Source organism: Haliaeetus albicilla, chromosome 1, assembly GCF_947461875.1.
Source record: "Haliaeetus albicilla chromosome 1, bHalAlb1.1, whole genome shotgun sequence".
Lineage (NCBI taxonomy): Eukaryota > Metazoa > Chordata > Aves > Accipitriformes > Accipitridae > Haliaeetus > Haliaeetus albicilla.
Window position 1 is genome coordinate 49,252,026 of NC_091483.1, and position 19,162 is coordinate 49,271,187.

The 19,162-nt window shown below is 39.3% G+C and overlaps 1 protein-coding gene and 1 long non-coding RNA gene across 22 annotated transcripts in view; one reads left to right on the plus strand and one right to left on the minus strand.

Moving 5' to 3' along the window:
- The window catches only part of LOC138686354 (uncharacterized), a 112,422-nt gene that overhangs the window by 34,074 nt on the left and 59,186 nt on the right, over nucleotides 1–19,162 (plus strand). Inside the window, exon 3 of one of the 2 annotated variants that reach the window (XR_011325694.1) lies at nucleotides 7–72. The exons of the other annotated variant lie outside the window; for it this stretch is intronic. This is a non-coding gene — a long non-coding RNA (uncharacterized lncRNA). The remainder of the gene's footprint in view (nucleotides 1–6; nucleotides 73–19,162) is intronic. 2 annotated transcript variants of the gene reach the window in all.
- The window catches only part of SORBS2 (sorbin and SH3 domain containing 2), a 187,472-nt gene continuing 184,429 nt past the window's right edge, over nucleotides 16,120–19,162 (minus strand). For 19 of the 20 annotated variants that reach the window (XM_069788410.1, XM_069788463.1, XM_069788454.1 and 16 more), the window contains 2 exons: nucleotides 18,919–19,025; nucleotides 16,120–18,128 (listed from right to left, as the gene is read on the minus strand). In XM_069788410.1, the coding sequence (XP_069644511.1) occupies nucleotides 18,067–18,128; nucleotides 18,919–19,025 (169 nt within the window). In that variant the 3' untranslated portion in view covers nucleotides 16,120–18,066. The remainder of the gene's footprint in view (nucleotides 18,129–18,918; nucleotides 19,026–19,162) is intronic. The other variant, XM_069788445.1, reaches the window with a different exon arrangement.

Below are 19,162 nucleotides of genomic sequence, written 5' to 3' on the forward strand. Positions count from 1 at the left end.
TACTAGCTGTCACCTGCTTAGAGTTTCTGGACTAGAGAGAGGCAGTAAGTGAGAGAGAAGAATAAAATGCAGGTTCGTAGCATTCATATAATTTCTGGTATGGATAATTTATTTATCTGTAGATTTCAATAGAAAATTGGCTTCCACCTCTTACTCTGACTTATTGAATGTCCTTATCTGTGTCCGCTGCTAATGCATACATGGTTAAAGTCCTTCTCAGTAAGATATCCAGAGTTTTGGTGGTGTTTGTTTGGGTTGTCTGTGTTGTTTTTGTGGTTTTTTGTTTGTTTGTTTTTGGTTTTGGTTTTTTTTAGCACTCTGAAGGTTAGCCTCAGAATTTTTTTTCTTGTGTTTGTCCTTTACTTATGCCTTGCTAGCAGATAGTAACATTCATCATAGGTTTTTGTATTTGCGTTCTTGTCCAGAATATTTCAAAGACCCTCTCTATCATTAGAGTATATTTCACAACCTGATTGGAATAAAATAAATAGTAGTAACTCTTTCACGGTGAACTACCAGAAAACATATCTGTATCACAGAGAGCTTGCAGTGTGACAGCTGTTGTGAGCTTGTGGGGGCATAGCTTATATTAGGGGTGTTGTGAAGGACAATAGGCACATTTAAAGAAATAATGCAAGGCAGGCGTTTAGGTCAGGGGTGTCTTAATCTTGGTAGCTCAAATATTTTGTATGTTTTGAAGTTGAGGGAAAAAAAAAGTCCTCTCACTGCCTGTGAATAGTGTATATACTCTGATATGTTCTGACATGTTTTGAGGTTGATTCAATATATGCCTTCAATATATTGATGCTCTATGCGGTTCATCCTGCCAGATTATATTGTGTGTCCAAGGTCAGAATTTATCACTAAGTAGTACTTCAGTTTCTTACCTTTTCTCTTCCTCCCTGATACCAGTTTTGAGTGAAAACACTCTCATGTTTGGTACCCTTTTTTACCCCTCTTTTTTTCTATTGAATCCCATAATGTCTTTTGATTTGCAGCTGGGAATGCATAGCATATTAGATGTATTCATTTAAAGAGTTCCTTCATGTGCAATTTGCGTTTTCTTTTTCATTGAGTAATGGCAATTTCAAATAGTGAATCCTTCAGTGCACTTCAGTAGAAAAGGATTCAGAGATACAAGAATTTCTGTATCAGGTCAAACCCATGATCACGCTCTGAGTTTCCAGTGTCAAAAATTATACTTGTATAATAACTTGTTCACTTGAGAGGTTTCTTCCAAATTCCCGTTAGTAAGTTATTGATTTATATCTTAATACACAGGCTTGCTTTTGTTTTTTTAAGAAATCCTAGGGATTGCTTAAATGTCTGTAAAGGTTGTTCATGTCTCTTTACTATTACTGAGATCTGCTCATATGTCCCTTCTAATCTTGTTAGATGCATGTAGGGGGACAGCAGACTTGACTTTTTTCTAGGCAGGCGATTGCTCTTAATTTCAGTGGAAGTTGTGTGGCTCTATGAGACTGAGCTCTGGATCAAAGATTTTTTTTTTCTGCCTGGTTTACTGGAAGGGTGACTTGCTCTCCAAGGTGCTGTTGCTCTGGACAGCAATTTCTAGATCCTGTTTTATTGATGTATCATGGGTTGAGCTTTAAGTCTATAATTCTCAAAAAAAAAAAAAAATTTGAAAGACAATGTTGACTTGATACTTGTGACATAGCCGTTTCCTAGTTTCTTTTCAGTGACTGCTTTTAAGAAAGTCCTTCACCCATTTACAGAGTATGTACACTTTTTGTTTTACTTCCCTAAAGCACTTCTGTTTTTTTCATACTAGACCAAAATGACGAGCTAAGCTGGACTGAAGCTAGAGCCTTTTATCCACTTAATAAAGGTATATTCCCATCAGTGAAGTAAAGGCTATTTTCTTTTCTTCTGTCTGGTTTTAAGGCATCATACATATAAGAATGCTGTCCTGGGACAGGCTTTGCTAGGCATACTGAGCAGCTTCTAAATAAGCAACCTTGAAATTAAGGATTCATTGTAATGAAACAATATGAAACTGAGTAAGGTGAGTCTTCTAAGATAATGATAGTACAGATTTCAAACTACATACCCATATAGCTTTCTCTGCTCATCACCTTGGCTTTCGTAATAGTTCTAGCTATGAAAATGGAATTTTGTAAATGTGTAGCAGTGTGACATTTTGTTTTCTTTTTTTCTTGTGCTGTTGAAGCTTCCATATAAGAAAACAATTACTTTTAATAGATTTTTCTTGGGTTATTGTACTGCAAGATCATTGGTTTTACAACTTTTTGTACCTGCAAATATACATCCTCTGAATTTAATGGCTGTGCTATGAATTTATGTATAAAGTAGCCTCCTCAGAACTGTAATATAGTCTCTTTGTTTGTAGTATTACTAACCATCATGTTTGAAGCAGGATCTTGCTCTTTATATTGGTATTTCATTTGATTTTTGTGCCAAATGTTATCTTTCTACCTAATGCAATCAGAAAGAGTACAACCACTTTTTTTTTTTTTTTCTTTAACTGAACCAGGGCCCAGAGGGAAGCTGTGTCAACTTTATTCATATCACTCAAGTTTTGAGGTTTGGGGGGGTGGGAGCACAAATTAGGCATCAGAGTAGTAGCATGATGCACAAATTTGTCACTGCATACCATACCACCTCACTAGCTTCGGACAAACTCCTGTGCCGGTGGCATGGCATCATTTTCCCCTGGAGTTAGTGAAAGGTACGCTTCCTAACTCATGTCAGAATATTTCTGGATGTCAGTTTCCTATTTTCTCTCCCAATATGTCCCTGCCTTGATGGAAAGAAATGTTCTTTTCCTGACAATATGGCAGACTGAGAGTTGAAAACTAAGTTATAAGTAGCAAATGTTTAAAACCAATTCGTCCTTCTGTAAACTCGTGGAGTGCTCTGCTTCAGGCTGCAGAACCAGAATAAACTCTGGTAGAGGCAGAAACAAAAAAAAACCTCTTCAGAGTGTGCATTTCAAGCCATAAACCTCCTGTCCTGTTTCGGATCTTACTCTCTGTCATGATAAACTGTACTGGACTAGGCCACTGTTTGTGAAGTTCAGACAGCAACAGCCTAGGATACTAAATGAAGCTTGAAAATCACTTGCACATGTGGAACAGCATGTACTTAAACTGGTTCTCCAGAGGTGAAAGGCCAGAGTGTTCCCTACTGCACAGCCTGTTTTCTATTTCAAAATACATGGGTATATGGGAAATCTTCTTATAATAAACGGTCTTATTTTAAAACAGTTTCCCAAAGCAATAAGATATGACTGTTTTTGTACAGTTTGAAGCCTTTCCTAATTGCACAGTCAGGGAGCAGGAATGGTTAATAACTTGGATCCTGGTGAACTTTTCATACCAGCTTTTGGTTAGTCTGATAAATTAGCAGTACCCTGAGTTTTTCCTGGCAAAGGAGAAATCCTCTTTCCTTTTCCTAGCTGGTATGACAAACAGCTCTGGTATTCTTCTCATGCATCTGGCAGAGAGAGGAGGAGTGGGGCTCTGGTACTGTACCCCTCTCCAGGCATTAGACATTTCCAGGGCAGGAGTACGTGGGAGGTGGAGAAGGACGTTCCTAGAACAGCTCCCCACCTACCCCAGCTTTGTAGTTGTTTCGAAACAGTGATTTGGGTCAGCTGTCCTCTCATTTTAAACTTTCTGTTATGTGAAAATGATAGCTCTCGTACTTTTCCCTGCTGTTTGGGTTCTGAGTAGCAAACTGCAGCTGATAAGCATCTTAAATTTTCTGTCTGCAGGCTCAGGAGGCCAGGAATGTTCTGTCTTTTTTTTTTTTTTTTCTTAATCTTTCAAGAGTGATAAATTTGTTCTGAGAATACTGCAGAAACTGAAGACTTGAACCTTCTCACCTTCTCCAAGAAGCTTCCTACTTAGCAAGTGGGGAGTAAGTCTTAGAGCCTTTTAAAGCCTATGTTAAGGATCTGATCTCAATTAACAAGCAAATAAGTGGAAAGTAAATTTTTTACTGAAATGGTATATTTCAGAACTGTTTCATAAACTTCTAAGTAAGTTGGAAGTAGAAATTGAAATCTATTTTTAAACAAACTTGTTTAATTACAGATGTGCTTGTTTTCATTTGAGTTTTCATCTTATCTGGAATTTGTGTACTGATTTTCTTGTTTTCCTTTTAATTTTCAAAAAATGTAAAGGAGGAGTTGGGCATATATAAAATAATGACTAATATTTCAAAAAATCTAATGAGCATAATGAATGGAATGAGATACTTAAGTCACATTAAGGTATTGAAGGTACTGTTCACCTTCATTTTGAAAACTCATGTCTGTAACTTGTTTGCAAACTGACATGTGCATGTATTGACTTTCCATCTGTGTTGCTAAGATTGTGATTAGTGCATTGGTTACATGAAGCGTTGCTTCTGTCATAGTATTTCTACTGTGCCTTTGCCTATTTTACAGGGGTTAGATATTATTGTGACTAGGGAAGAAATTTGTTGTCCTTTATTGGTTTCTTTGTGAGCCTGACGTAATGACAGCTCATGTTTTAATTGTGGTTCCTAGCCAAAAACTAAGTTGCAAAGCACTTCTCATTTTGTGCTTAATTGCTGTACTTCTCAAATTTCATGCTTAATTACTTTTCTGAGAGTTGAAGGTTTTCTGAGAGGATGTGTTTTCCTGTTGTGTATGGAAAAGGGTTTGCCCTTCTGTTCTGACAGCCTGTATAAGTTCTGATGGAGAATGTTAAAGCTAACTGTGAGGAAGGAGTTTTTTTTTCTTTTCAGCTCATTCACTCATCAGTAGTTCTGCTCCCTTTAATAGCTACAGTCGAACGTCACCTCCAAATTTGGCAAGCTGATGCCTTATTTGGTTTAAAGTTAAAGCCTGTTTTTGGCACTGGAAACTGAATAAGTTCATTCCAAAAGAGTAAAGTTGGAATGAAGTTAGCAAGGCTCTGTGCCAGCAGGTAAGTCCAGTATGCTTCATAAATTAGCACACTGACACATAATTTTTTAAACAATATAATTTTAAATAATATAAAATTTTAAACAATATGTTTAACAATATATCTGTTAAACAACTCTCTGAAGTGCTTGCCATTCAACATTACCTGAACAAATAATGCATAGAAATTGTTAGATTTATGAAATCTATTTCATAATACATATTATAGAGCAGCATTCAGGAAGTGGTGGAAATACTTCATTAGGTGTGTAATGACACGTATCTACAAGAACCATTAACATAACTCTTCAGACACTCAGCATTGCCTCTAATAAAAGCAAAGTCTCATTTTGTATTTCTACAATAATTAGTCCCATTTCTTGATTTAATCTGTGATTGTATGCAGTTAGCTATTGCTTAATCCTTTTTTACTACATGGAAACTTTAACCTCCTTGTCTTTTCCGGAGAAAAGCTTATCATATTTATTAAAGGAATAGTGAAGAGATCAAGTGGGATCAAGAGACTTATCTCGTGTTCTTTCCAAACCATGGGGTAAAATGTGAACATTACCACTAGATATTACCAATAGCTGGTGACGATTCTTACAAATGAGCTTTTCTCTGGCAGTGGCTACAAACAGGCATGAATGTGTGTTCTGACAGCTTATTGCCCCATATACCACTAACAAGCAGATGTTGCTGCCTTGCCTGTGGGCCCTGGTAGAAGCAGGAGTGCTTTTTGGTGGCTGTATTACTGTTTGTCTGAGACACTTTGCAGTACTTGGGGTAGTTTCTCCACCCTAGACATCTTGGGAGGGCAGAGACTGTAGAGCATCAACTATTGTTATGCTTTTCCTGGGTGCGTGGGCTGAAAATGGGAGGGGTGGCCGTGTCTGTGTAGGCCAAACTAAATGTATGAGTGCTTTTGGTATGCCAGTAGTAGCTAACCATAAATCTTTTCTTGTGCCGGGTTACATGATACAAATCAAGTATTGGCAATGCACAGAAGAGAGGAGGCTATCCGGCCATCCTCCTGGAGGATGCAACGTGATGAGGATTAGGGAAACGGCCAGTGGAAGTGGTGGAGGTAACATCAGTTCTTCTGAGGGGGCATGTTAACTTGTAATTCAGAAAATAACAGTAACTTTAGGTCCTTAGAAGCTGTTGGCTGACTGTGTTTCAGATGTGACCCAGTTAGCTTCTGCTGTGTACATCTTGCTTAGACATTGATTGCATCCTTTCTTTTTGGACATGTGTTTTGTCATTGCTATCCAAGTCTCAGTCATGGGATGTGAATTACTGTATCCACACTATTCAGAGACTAAAACTGGTACAGAATGCTGTGGTATGTCCCTGCAATGTTAGTTTATAGGAAAATATGCTGTAATTGTAAATGTGTGATTTTTAATGTGGAGTGACTACAAGCCCTGCAGAATTAGCCTTCTTCTACTCCTTAACTAATCAAGATAAAAGGTAAATTACAGGAAAAGGAATGTTTGTGTGGAGATTACCTATGCTGCTACTGGAGAAGGAGGTGATTTTATTCAGCAGCACTTGACGTGACAAAAATTTCAGACAATTTTGCTAAGTTCAAGACTTTAAGACAGACTCATAGTATCATTTGTGTGACTAGAGAAACCTGTCAGGCAGAGGTAGTAGCAGTGCTACTTTAGGAAAAACTGCTTTTTGAAGAGATTAACATTTCTTCTAGCCTTTACCGGATGATAAGAGAAAGGTTACTCTTCTTGGAGTGGTAAAACTGTCAGCTCAAGATCCTGTGTATAGTGTAAGTATGTCTCTCCCCATGGAAACACTTGTGTGTGTGTGTATGTTTTCTCCCTTCTAGTTTATTTTTGTCAGTGAAAGTTTATATCTGGAAAAAGATCTGAATTGAAGTGTCAAGAAAAGAACAGTGATTTCTTGGTAAAGAAGAAAACACTCATGTTTGTATGGTTGTGATTTGTACTTTATTCCTGGTCTAAGCTTTAGCCTTCCTCTAGATGATCTTTAAAGCAGATTTTTTTCTTTTTCTTTTCCTGTCTATAATTTTAGAATTGTTATCCTACTTTTGACTTATTGAGAATGCCTTCTGTTGTAAATAAAAGCTAACAAAATTCTGGGGATGCTACTGCTATCTACAAAGTAGCTTTATGGAAGACAGAATAAGGTAGGAGGCAAAGCTGCCCATCCCGTCTGGGGCTTCTTCTGAAGTTTGTGTCAGTTTTCATTCTAAGCAGTTCTTTTTAGTCTATACCTTCATCCTCAGCTGTAAAATAGTGCTCTTTGATAGGGCTCTTCAGATTTAGCAGAACAGAGCAAAGTGCTTATACACAACTGTACTCCCACAGCATGAATGCTATTGAGAATGTGTGCCTGGTGTTTCCCTTGGGCTTGCTGCAGGTTTTTGGAGGCATGTAGGCAATAAGAGACCGTAAGGACTTGGAGTGTGGTCCGTGGTGGCTTATTCTGTATCACTGAAGTTGACAGGTTTTTATGTCAACTGCTGCCTCTGTGTTTGTGCGCATTTCTGTGTGTGAGAGAAAGATACCTTTAGTAATAGCTATTTACAATTGTTTTGTGTTAGTCTACTGACCCAAAACCTCTATCTGGGAAGCTTAGCAGGAATAACAATAAAAAAAGTTTATTCTGCCTTAAACCTGAAAGAATACATGGATTTTTCTAAGTGCAGAGCAGTCCAGGGTTTCTCCAAAGCATGTGTCAAATTTTTAGATCAATACCTTGATCTGTTTTGTCATCTCCCAAGAGATGAGACTTCATACACAAACAAATGATGAGATCACATGTAAGGCCACAATCGTTGTCTTGTGTTCTATGAAGTACTGTATTCAATATCTATTTTTCTTTAACCTTGTGGCTTGGGTTTAGCATTTTAACAGCAGTTGCTATGGAAGAGTTAGCCATGTTTATTGGGTCATTACAAACGGCAACAGCTGAAAGACAAATATGGTATTCTGTTTTAAGTATAAGGTGGGCTCGGAGCCAGAGATCAGCAGCTTCAGAATGTAGCTAGCCACAAAGCTGGATCCTAGGGTCCTGACGCACGCTGTAGTTACTCGGGCGTAACACTTAAATTTAGCTTATACTTTAAGTATTTTCCTTGTTACAATTTTGATTTCTTTCTGCTTGTTAAGAGGACACTGTCAGCTTGTTCATGGCCATGAATTAGTTTCTTAACAGCAAAAGAAAACACTGAATGGAAGTATATAATTCTGCATTTCACACCTTTTTGCTTGCTTTTGTTTAGTGAATGTAGGAGTAAGTGCACAGGTTTAAGAAAACATTTGCAAAAGTTGGCTGTATTGTGAGAAAGTATACAACTGCATCAGGGACAAAACCAGCAGAAACATAACTAGGACAAACTTCTCAGTTTTATTGATGTGTAATTACTCGATCTGAAATGGTCAATGTGAAAACTGGCAGATATGCATATACACAAACAGACTTAAAGCTGGTATTCATACATCCACTATTGCTATACTCCAGCATGTGGGGAGTTGTTATAATTCATACCATAGTTGGGAACTTTTGCTCTTGAAGTTTTCTAGTACCACAGAAATGCAGGCCAGAATTTGAGTGTAATCCCTCCACAGTTTTTCAAAGGATAATCCTCTATCTACAATGTGAAGATGGGTAAATCGTGGTATATACAGCTAGTGCTTTGAAATGTGAGTAAACCTCTCCCAACAAAAATCTCTCTGGAAATAAAGATCTGGAAACTGTCTTGCTTACAATCCTTACCCCCTCTCCCCCTCCGCCGCACCAAAAAAACTGAAAATAAAAAAACATTCAGAAACACAAAAAGAGTCTCCCTGAAGCTTGAGTTTTTCTTTTGCCTGTCTGTTGCACTTCAGCAATTTCTATTTCGCACTTGCCAAAGCTTAAAAGTAAAACTTCCCAAAGTCTCTTCAGGTGAGGGAATGTCAGGATGTTTAAACTCGGGACTCTCTAACCAACACCGTAGTTACGTGCTGTGGGAGCTGTTAGCTAGCATCCATTTTATGGCCTGATGCAGGAGACCCCTTCCGTCTTTGGAAGTTCTGGATTTTCAGTAAATGATGACCAAGATGCCACAGGTAATGCTTTTGGGACACCTCTCATAACGTTATGGCAAGAGCCAGAGCGCAAGACCTTGAATGGGATAAACCAGAATTGCAGTGTGTTTCAGTTGTGAAATGTTCCGTACTTCCACGGCTAGCTGCCTTTCCTTCAGCAGCCCTCTCGCCTCTGGGGCTGACAGGAAGAGAAAAGCGGTAGAACAGGAGGGAAAAGCAGGACAGGTGGCCCTTCAGGGCGGGCAGTCAGAGGCCCACGGAGCCTGGAGAATTTCAGAAATGGCTCGACTCCTGCTGAGCTTGCCATAGCAGTTTCTTTCTTCCCCTGTTGATACTGCTCTTTTCTCTTCCTAGCCTGGTCTGACTCTAACAGTTGCCTTTTGTAAGGCTCTCCTGGGGAGGTATAATTTGTGGAAGCACAGGGTGTGTGTGGTGAAGGAAGGAGGTTGGCAAGGATGGCTCCATGAAGCAGGCCAATGTTTCCAGGGCCTGAAACAGCTCTCCCTGGTCTTGTCTGCCTCTGATGTCCCAAATGGATTGCTCTTTCTCCACCAGTAATCACCCTGCCTCTCTGGTTTTGGGTTTTACTGGGGGGTTGGTTTGGGTTTTTTTGGGGGGTGGGGAGGTGGAAGACTAACTTAACCTATATTTCTGAAACATCTGCTGTTCCTGTATCCGAGGTACAGGATGTGCCTGTGAATATGTGTCTGTAAGTGACACAATTTATTTTAATCTAGTGATTTTTTTTCCCCCCTGTATTAAGGCAATGGTTAAGACCTTAAAGGACCAAGGACCTCTTAGCATGAGTGTTGTACAAATAAGCTGCAGAAGGTTGATTCTTGTCTCAAAGCCTGTACTGTTTATGACCATGCAGTGACATAGACAAACAAAGGAAGAGTGTGTTGCAAGAAGTGGAGAGGGTTTGGATAGTAAACAGTAATTTCAGGATGCTACCATTTATCAGTGATGTGTGCTACTGAAATGTTACTTTTCTGTAGCAGATTTAAAACCCAGCAGTTTTGTAATTAACACTGTGATGATCAGAAATTGTTATCTGAGACTGATGTAGGTTTGGGCCAGTTTCTTTCTCTGACCACTCTTCTTTAGAGCTCCTTAAATGGTAGGTACAAAAATTTTGTACCCCTCTATAGCAGTCTGCTTGCTTCAGCACATACGTATGGATTGGTGGCTAGCAGAGGGGGTTTTTTTTGTGTGTCCTAGATGTTTCCCTGTGGTTTTGATTGCATATGGCTTTCATACTTTCTGCTTCAGATTGTGTGTAGTGCTGCTTTGTGCCTTGTACCTCAGAGTTGGCTGCAGGAGCAGATGAAGTAAATCTATAAATAGTTCCTAGAACTCTTCCATGGCATATAAGTTTTGCCCTCTACTACCTCAGATGTAGTGGGCACATTCATTTGTTCTCTTTTATGGTTTTAAGGAGGGAGGGGTTGATTGTCACCTGTTCAAATATTTCCAGTTACATGTGAAAAAAAACCCCTATCTATAACAGATGAATCTGTGGTAGTGTAAGAAAAGCCTTTAGCGGGTCTTAAGCCAGCCAGTATTTGTAGATGTTTCACATTACAGTTTGGAGCGTTGACCCAGGGAAGCATGAGTTGGGTCACTGCATGCTTGGAGTTTATCTAGCAAATCACAGTGACAGAAGCAGCATGATGACCCACTTAGAACGACATGTTCAGTCTCTTTGGTGTTCCCCGTCTGTAGTGCTGGTTTCAGTTGTATGCTTAACTCTGTGTCAAGAAAAAAAAAACCTTGATGCAAATGACTGAAGGTTTGATTATTATTTTAACATGACAGTCCGTTTCCGTGGTTCTGAAGTGGCACTTGTAGAAAGTCTTGAAATAAAATGGAAGCATTTTATTTTAATGTAAGACAGCCAAAAAAGTCATAAAGGACCAGATCCTTTAAGATATTTAAATAGCCAACTACTGTTCAAATCAGTTGGACCTAGAACTAGGCACCCAAAGTGGACCCACCCTCTCTTGCAAAGGGGAACAGTGGCTTGTGACAGAGAAGTGTGTACCCTCCTTTTTGGAGGGAAGTATCAAGAGTCACTTTGTGTAACTCTCTGGTAATTCTTCACTGGTAGAATAAATAATTACATTATTCTTGGGGTATTTTTTAAAGTGGTTTACTGATTTCTCGATGGATGGAAAATGTAGGAGGATTACTTTGCTATGCATGTATGTGGGTGATGAAATAACGGCTTCCAAGTTTGTGTTGGCAGCAAGAAACATAAATTTTTGAGGTGTGAGTATCTGTACTGAGCATAAGCCTAGCAACGCATTTCTGGTTGTCAGTCAACATTTCCCCCTTGCCCCCCCCAGTGTCACTTGTGATGTAATGCCATTCTGCTGAAGCGGAACCCTATGTGGACCCGATCTGTAATTAGATGTGACATCGCTGTACAAAGGCTGCTCAAAAAATTGCTATGAGATAGTTATTATAGGCATTGGAGCTATTTTATACTAAGAATGCTTTCTACTTTCTGGTAATATTAAGTAGTCTGTTAACACAGAACTTTGCTCCTTCTCTATGACTCTGGAAACAGAAGTTAAATACTAGAAGGCATAATTCTATAATGCTTTATTTATGGGATTCATATGGATGCAAATGAAACGGGAACTGGGAATTTTGGGTGCAGGTGCACAGTGTAACCAACCAGCAGGATTATGCTAAAAATTGTACCTGCAGGATTGTTCAGGCTCTTCCCTGGCTTCGTAACTGCATATTAACCTAGAAACTTCTGTTATTCTTTTCATGTTTCAGAGGTGACACAAAATACATGAATGAGAGCCTATATGTCACCAGCATCACTTTCTTTGGCCTAAATAGTATCTAACTCAGGGTAGTGCAAGCAGGAATTCATTCATTGTTTTGTTTCCTTTTCAGTGGATCTCTGTCATATTCTGCATAGGTATATGTAAAAATATTTTTAATTTTCAAAGGAATGTAACTTCACTATATTGATGAGAATAACAGAATCTATTGGGCAACTTTTAGTTAGGACTTAGGAACTTAACTATCTGGCCAGAGCGGGGAGGATAAAAGTAAAATGGCATTTTTTGCATCCAGTCAAATAAATAACATGATGTTGGTTACCTGTAGAGTTGCAGAATAAAGTCTTATTAAATTCATCTTCCCTGCATTACTGTGTATGGACGAGGTACCAATTTCTACATGTTGGTCTGGCAAGTTCCCTGCTCTATGAAGTGGGTGGATTCAGGTCTTGGTCTGGTATTTGTTGGATTAACAAAGGGTTCTGCTGTGTAAACATGTTTAAAAATTGAATTATTAGCCCTTTCAATACGCTTTTGCAACTTTGGAGCCACATACAGTTTGACTTTAAGCTAACTTGCCAGTTAGGTACTAGAGAAGGGAAGTATCTGCTGTGCTGTGTAGTGGGAGCAGTTAAAGAAGTGGTTTCTGGTCTCTGCCTGCACTCATACTTGTCAGTATAATAAAATCAACCCAAACTGGACATTCAGTTGCTTCAGTGCTTCTCTCTTGTGCAGTTTTCTTTTCAAGCTAACATAGAAACTGTATTACCAATACTGTGGGACCTGTTGACTTCAATGGAGCTTGCTGTTAACAGGAGCAAAGGCTGGGTTTCGCCATGTAACTATAAATGCTGTAAGGGAATATACTTAGCAATGACCTAAGGTCCTTCTAGAGCTGCTGACTTCATGTTTCTAGCTTCCCATTGGCTCATGTGTTGCTTTTTCAAATGCACAGGAAGCACCTCGTGCTCCCATCGGGGTTCTGTACATCAGCATTTAGAAGCAACTAGTAAATACCAGGCATCGCAGAATGACAACATGCTTTGCTTTGGCACGGGTGACAATATTAAACCTGCTAGGGTGACCCTTCGCTTAGTTTTGGATATAGAACATTACTCTGAACTGCTCATACCTCGGTCTCCTTGGCTTGCTGGTGTCTTATGGGCTTTCTTGTTTTAAGAGGCCTTTGCCTCAACAGCAAATGCACGTCTTGCTGCAGGGTAGGCACTGGAATCTACTGTTTTTTACGGACACTCTGGTTATGTTACCTATTATCTGTAATGTAGCACAACTATGCAACAAACTTGACCTCATGTGGACTGACACAGACTTTTCTTAGTCTGCTAACATAGCTGCCATGTCATAGCATTAAAAGAAAATCATAATAGAAATCAAGATGCAGGGAAATTGGTTTCATACATGATTTTCTAGAAGAGTCTGTGAATATCTGAGGCTTTCAATTGATTTGTCCTGGTCTCTTCCCAGATATTAAACTGACTGGCCTCTAATTCCCCAGGTCTCTTTTCCTCTGGCCATAAAGACAAAGCACCACCTAGTCCTGCGGGGTCTCCTTCATGAATTTATAGGGGTGTATACAAGGAAGCTCAAAAAAATTCCTTCAGTCTGTTGCTTAAATAGCATAGGCAGGATTTCAGCGAACTTGGCAGATCTGAATATATTTGGTTTACCTGGATATCAACACTTCTCTACTTTTTGACTAAAACATTAACACTACAGTTTTTCCTGAAGTGTCAATGACTTGTTATTCTTACTACAATGGCCTATCTCGTCCCTTCGTTCATTCCCTCTGCAGTTAGCAAAGAGGATGCCATTTCACCCCTTAGGCACTCACACCATTAACCATCCAGAATTTCTTTATATTAGTGAGACTACATCAAGTAGTTGGTGTTAGGAGGCTAGCTTTTATAGAAAAAAGACTATTAAAGCACAGTACTTTGTAATTCTTGCAGTTCTTACAGGTATATGGCACAAAGCAGTGCTTCAGTGATGTCCCAGATCCCACACTGGGTTACCCAGCAAATGGAAAGGACAAACCACACATTCGATTGTATCTTCCAGTATTTGGTTATAGGGCTGTAAGGAGAGATGCACGTGGTGGGTTTAAGCTACCTTAGCATAGGAAGGGCACATTTACCTCAGTGATAATAGTACTGACTAAATTAGGCCTTGTGCAAATTGAAAGCATTCCCAGCACCAACAGTGTTTGTGCTGATAAAGGAGTTTACCTGCTGGAATTTTAACAGCAGTCCCTGGTCGTAACCTTCCTGTAGACAAAGTTAACATTTTAAGCTACATACTCATCTATTTATTTAGAGGTGTCGGTGGTTTTGCATTTTCCAGCCCAGCTATTGTAAAGACAAAACTGAGCATGAATCAGACTTGAGGAAATCGATGATTCTTGTGCAAATGCAGGTTGTTGTTGTGCTGCATTCTTCACTGGTAGAAATACGGCACATACAGTGTTTGGGAGAAGGCAGCCCAGCAATTGCAGCCAGTGTGGCTTGGAGCAGAAGGACCAAAGAGCTAGTCTGAGGTACCAGCAGTAACCAGTGAAAAAAAACAAACCAGAAACCACCAAGCTGTTGCTTGTTTGCTTTGCTTCTTGTTGCAGGTTGTTTTTCTTTGAACAGTTGTTCCCTGCCAGACAGAGACATTAGTATGGGGTAATTCAGTTTTTCAGGCAGAGTCCCAGGTGTAGGATGCTCCCCAAAAATCTGTTTTCATAGAATGGTTTGGGTTGGAAGGGACCTTAAAGACCATCTAATTCCAACATCCCTGCCATGGGCAGGGACACCTTCCACTAGACCAGGCTGCTCAAAGCCCCATCCAGCCTGGCCTTGAACACTTCCAGGGATGGGGCATCCATAACCTCTCTGGGCAGCCTGTTCCAGTGCCTCACCACCCTCACAGTAAAAGGATTTTTTTCTTAATATCTAATCTAAGTCTACCCTCTTTCAGTTTAAAACTGTTACGGCTTGTCCCATTGCTACATGCCCTTGTAAAAAGTCCCTCCCTAGCTTTCCTGTAGGACCCCTTTAGGTACTGGAAGGTTGCTATAAGGTGTCCCCAGAGCCTTCTCTTCTCCAGGCTGAACAAGCCCAACTCTCTCAGCCTGTCCTCACAGGAGAGGTGCTCCAGCCCTCTGATCATCTTCGTGGCCCTCCTCTGGACTTGCTCCAACAGGTCCATGTCCTCCTTATATTGGGGGCCCCAGAGCTGAACACAGTACTCCAGGTGGGGTCTCACGACAGCAGAGTAGAGGGGCACAACCACCTCCCTCAACCTGCTGGCCATGCTTCTTTTGATGCAGCCCAGAATGCGATTGGCTTTCTGGGCTACAAGCACACATTGCTGGCTCATGTTCAGTTTTTCATCCACTAATACCCCCAAGTCCTTCTCCTCAGGGCTACTCTCAATCCACTCATCACCCAGCCTGTATTTGTGCTTGGGATTGCCCTGACCCATGCGTGGGACCTTGCACTTGGCCTTGTTGAACTTCTTCATCAGGTTGGCACAGGCCCACCTCTCAAGCCTGGCAAGGTCCCTCTGGATGGCATCCCTTCCCTCCAGCGTGTCGACTGCACCACACAGCTTGATGTTGTCAGCAAGCTTGCTGAGGGTGCACTCGACCACACTGTCCATGTCGCTGACAGACAGCGCCGGTCCCAGTACTGATCCCTGAGGTACACCACTCGTCACTGGTCTCCACTTGGACGTTGAGCCATTCTGAGCCATTGACCGCAACTCTTTCTTTGAGTGGGACTATCCAGCCAATTCCTTATCCACAGAGTGGTCCATCTGTCAAATCCATGTCTCTCCAATTTAAAGACAAGGAAGTCTGCTAGAGATAGGAATAACCTATTTTCCTTAAATCTTGCTTCTATGCTCTCACTTTACAGAGGAGTTCTTGTTTTGCTTTTGTTGAAGGATTAGGGTGTGGGAACTTTTGCCAGGTATAAAGGGTTCACCATTGAGTGTTTTACCTTTGTGCTGCTGGAGTGAAGGGTGGCTCTGGTAACAGAAAAATTATCTATCTATCATCTCAGATTAGCACAGTCAATGCAGGAAGTCCATAGTATTGCTCTTGCAGTCAAGTGTTTTAGGGATGACACTGAAGTGGAACAACTGATTGCTGTGTGGGCAATGCTAGTTGCCCACCTATATAACCAGTGTATGCTTGGTGGTAGAAAAAAAAATCTCTGTACAAGGCAAAACTATTTGCATATAAGCTTGAAGAGTTAAGTAAGTGCTTTGCAACACTTAAGTAATACATTATTTATATTTTGAGAAATAATGGGGGAAACAGTTGTGTACTCCAAGCAAAATTTATTAGAAGTCTATTCAAGAAAAAAAACCACAGAGACCTTTTGCTTGTAGGAATTCAAAGTCAGTTACCTGAAAGCCAGGTATGAAAAACCTGTATTTTTCTAAAATCAGATACAGAGTAGAAACAGTACTTTTTAAATATCACAGGCAACAGATATTTAAGTCTTCAATCATAAATGGCATCAAAGATAGGTATTAATCTCACAGCAAAGCTGCATGCAGATCTAGTTTAAAATTGAAAGCCTTTGAATATAAAGCTTTTGCCATGAAATCTGCAATAATAAAGGTATGCTGCACAAAGATGTTTCTTTACCTTTGTCTTAATGACATTTCTCAGTAATAAAGACATATGTACATTTAGATTTGGCTGGTAAACCATATTTTAATTAATAAAATTTTGCATAAAATGCTATCTTACAGAATTGCACTATCCAGATGTGCTTATGGTAAATAGAGCAAGAAAAGAAAAATGCAGTGAAGTGTTCTGTATGTGAAGAGGGCAAAGATCAAATAAGGAACTTAATTTTTTTAAAATCAACAACCAAATGGCTCTGTACAAAAAAGCAAACATATGTACAAAATGCTACAGAGACTACATACATTTTGATAATTTCAATCCTTTACCCATGAGAAATGCAGTAGAAGCTTTTGCCATCTATAAGGTGCTGAAGAAACCAAATCTGAATTTTTATTTTTATAAAGCCATAGTCATTATCATCTTGTGCCTTAATTTCATTTGCTATTTATGCTTACCTTTGCTTATGGAAAATGTATGTTTTCAAATACTTGTTTCATTCAGGAAAAAAAGAAAAACCCACCTCTAAAATGTATCAGTTTTAATACTTGTGACTTTTCTGTACTAAATTCCTAAAAAGAATGTGTAACTCAGGTTTTGTTAACATATATATATATAGTGAAGTAAATCAGTACATGATACTTTTGTGAATATTTTTCAGGTGGCTATGTTAGGAAAAAAAAAAACAACCCAAACCAACAACGCTTTGCACTAACACTGTTTACTTCCTGCTTCTTAAGATTCCTGATACGTAAAAACACTAACCTCTCAAATTTCATGTTGCTTACTATTACAACATTTTGATTACAATCATTTAATGTCAGACATCAGTAGCAGGTTATTATTGTCTATGCTTATATCATTGTCTGTCTCTTCATTAAATCCTCTTTCCCGAGGTTTTATGCCTCGTGCATTTCTTGCCTTTTAACAGAAAACACTACAGCTTTATTAGGGGAAAAAAGAAAAAAAGGTTTAGCCAATACCATTGCACCCGTTCAGAACACTTGCAGTTCTTCCATTTTTTCACTACGCTTGCTGGAGATCTTACAATCACTGTGCATATGTTACAACATACAAGTGCAGGCAAAAAATTTATATTGTAATTTGTCATACATTGTAAACCAGTACAATAGGCAAACCTGTGATACGGCAAAGTGAAAGCAACAAATGCTGCCAAGCTAATAAGAATGTGGAAACTCAAAAAATTTTTTAAAATACAGTAAACAGCAACTTCCCCCTGTAGTACATGCATGCTGAAAAAATCCCATCAGACTTCATGATAGTACCACAAATGTCCAAACCCAGAACAGTTTCCCACCCTCCCATGGCAATTCATCTGTGTACCTGTCATCAGGCTTTTCCTATTGTGTTTCAAATGAAAAGACTTTAAAGCAGGGAGTATTTAAATGTTGAAATGATTCCTCTTGTTTCAGAAAAGCTTAGTTATTCACACCGTGGTCGTTGCTGTAATACTGCTGGAACGGTTTGGCGGGTGGGATGGGATGAGGATGAACTAGATGGCCTCTATCTGAGACTGCAAGCAAGAAAACAGAAGGCCAGCGTAGCATGTTTTCTAGCAGCTTTATGCAGATGTGTTGCAGAGATGCAGCATAAATAAGTAGAAAAAAAAATTCACAGCCTCTTGACATAGTTTCCAGGGAAAGTACCAAAGAATTTGGTTCTTCTCGAGGTTCCTGAAATTAGAAGCAATAGATGAAAGATGGGAATAACAACAGGAAATCGCTATGTAAGCATGGCCTTTAAATTTTTGCGTTTAATATTGCACAAACAGAAATATCTACAGTTCTTTATACTATAACTTCAAGAAGTTATTTTGAATTTCATTTGTGAGTTTTAACCAATTGTAGCTGCAGGAAGGAAAAAGCAAATAAAGATGCATATTTGATTAAATTGTTAGGCCTGATTAAAAGCTGTGCTAAAGTTTTGACTTGGTACGTAGAAATCATTTAATTTCAACAACATCAAGTCTATTTTAAATAATCTGAATTTTTGAAATGCTGGGGACTAGTTAGGTGATTAAGTTAGCCACTGTGTGCATGAGGGTTTATGGAATGATTAAGCCTAGTTACGGAATCTCTGTTTGTTCAGCAATACTTGGTTCTCACAAGCAGTCAATTCTGTAGATGTATTCATGCAATTAAGTTTTACATTACCTGGTCTTTATGAAGAGAGCCTTAATACATTGTCCATTTTGTGTCACATGAGAATGACAACAGTGCTGTACAACAAACTGGAGGCACATGTCAATTTGTGTCCATCAATTCCAAAAGACAAAAGTGTAAAATTGCCTACTAATTTCAGTGGATTTTAGTTGGGATTTCTCCTGATAAAGCCAGGTTCAGGTTTATTACACTGAATACCAAAATTTACTTTGTTTGAAAGGCACGAAGCAAAGAAGACAGCAAAGGTCAGGAAAAAAAAATCCACCAACTAAAATGAAAAAGCAACCAAATTAAAACATACCCACAAACCATCCATCATCACATTTTTCCATCACATCAATGACATCTCCCTCTTTGAGCTCCAATTCATCTTCGTTCCTAGGAGTATAGTTATATAGAGCCTGAAACCTTAAATAGGACAAACGATGCATTTTAAAAAGAAGTAAGAGTTCTTTGCACCTTTGCTGAAGTAAAGGAGCTGGTTTAAACATTAACTAGTAAGTAACACTTCTTGCACATATAAGGGAAAAGGGTTTATTTTGCCT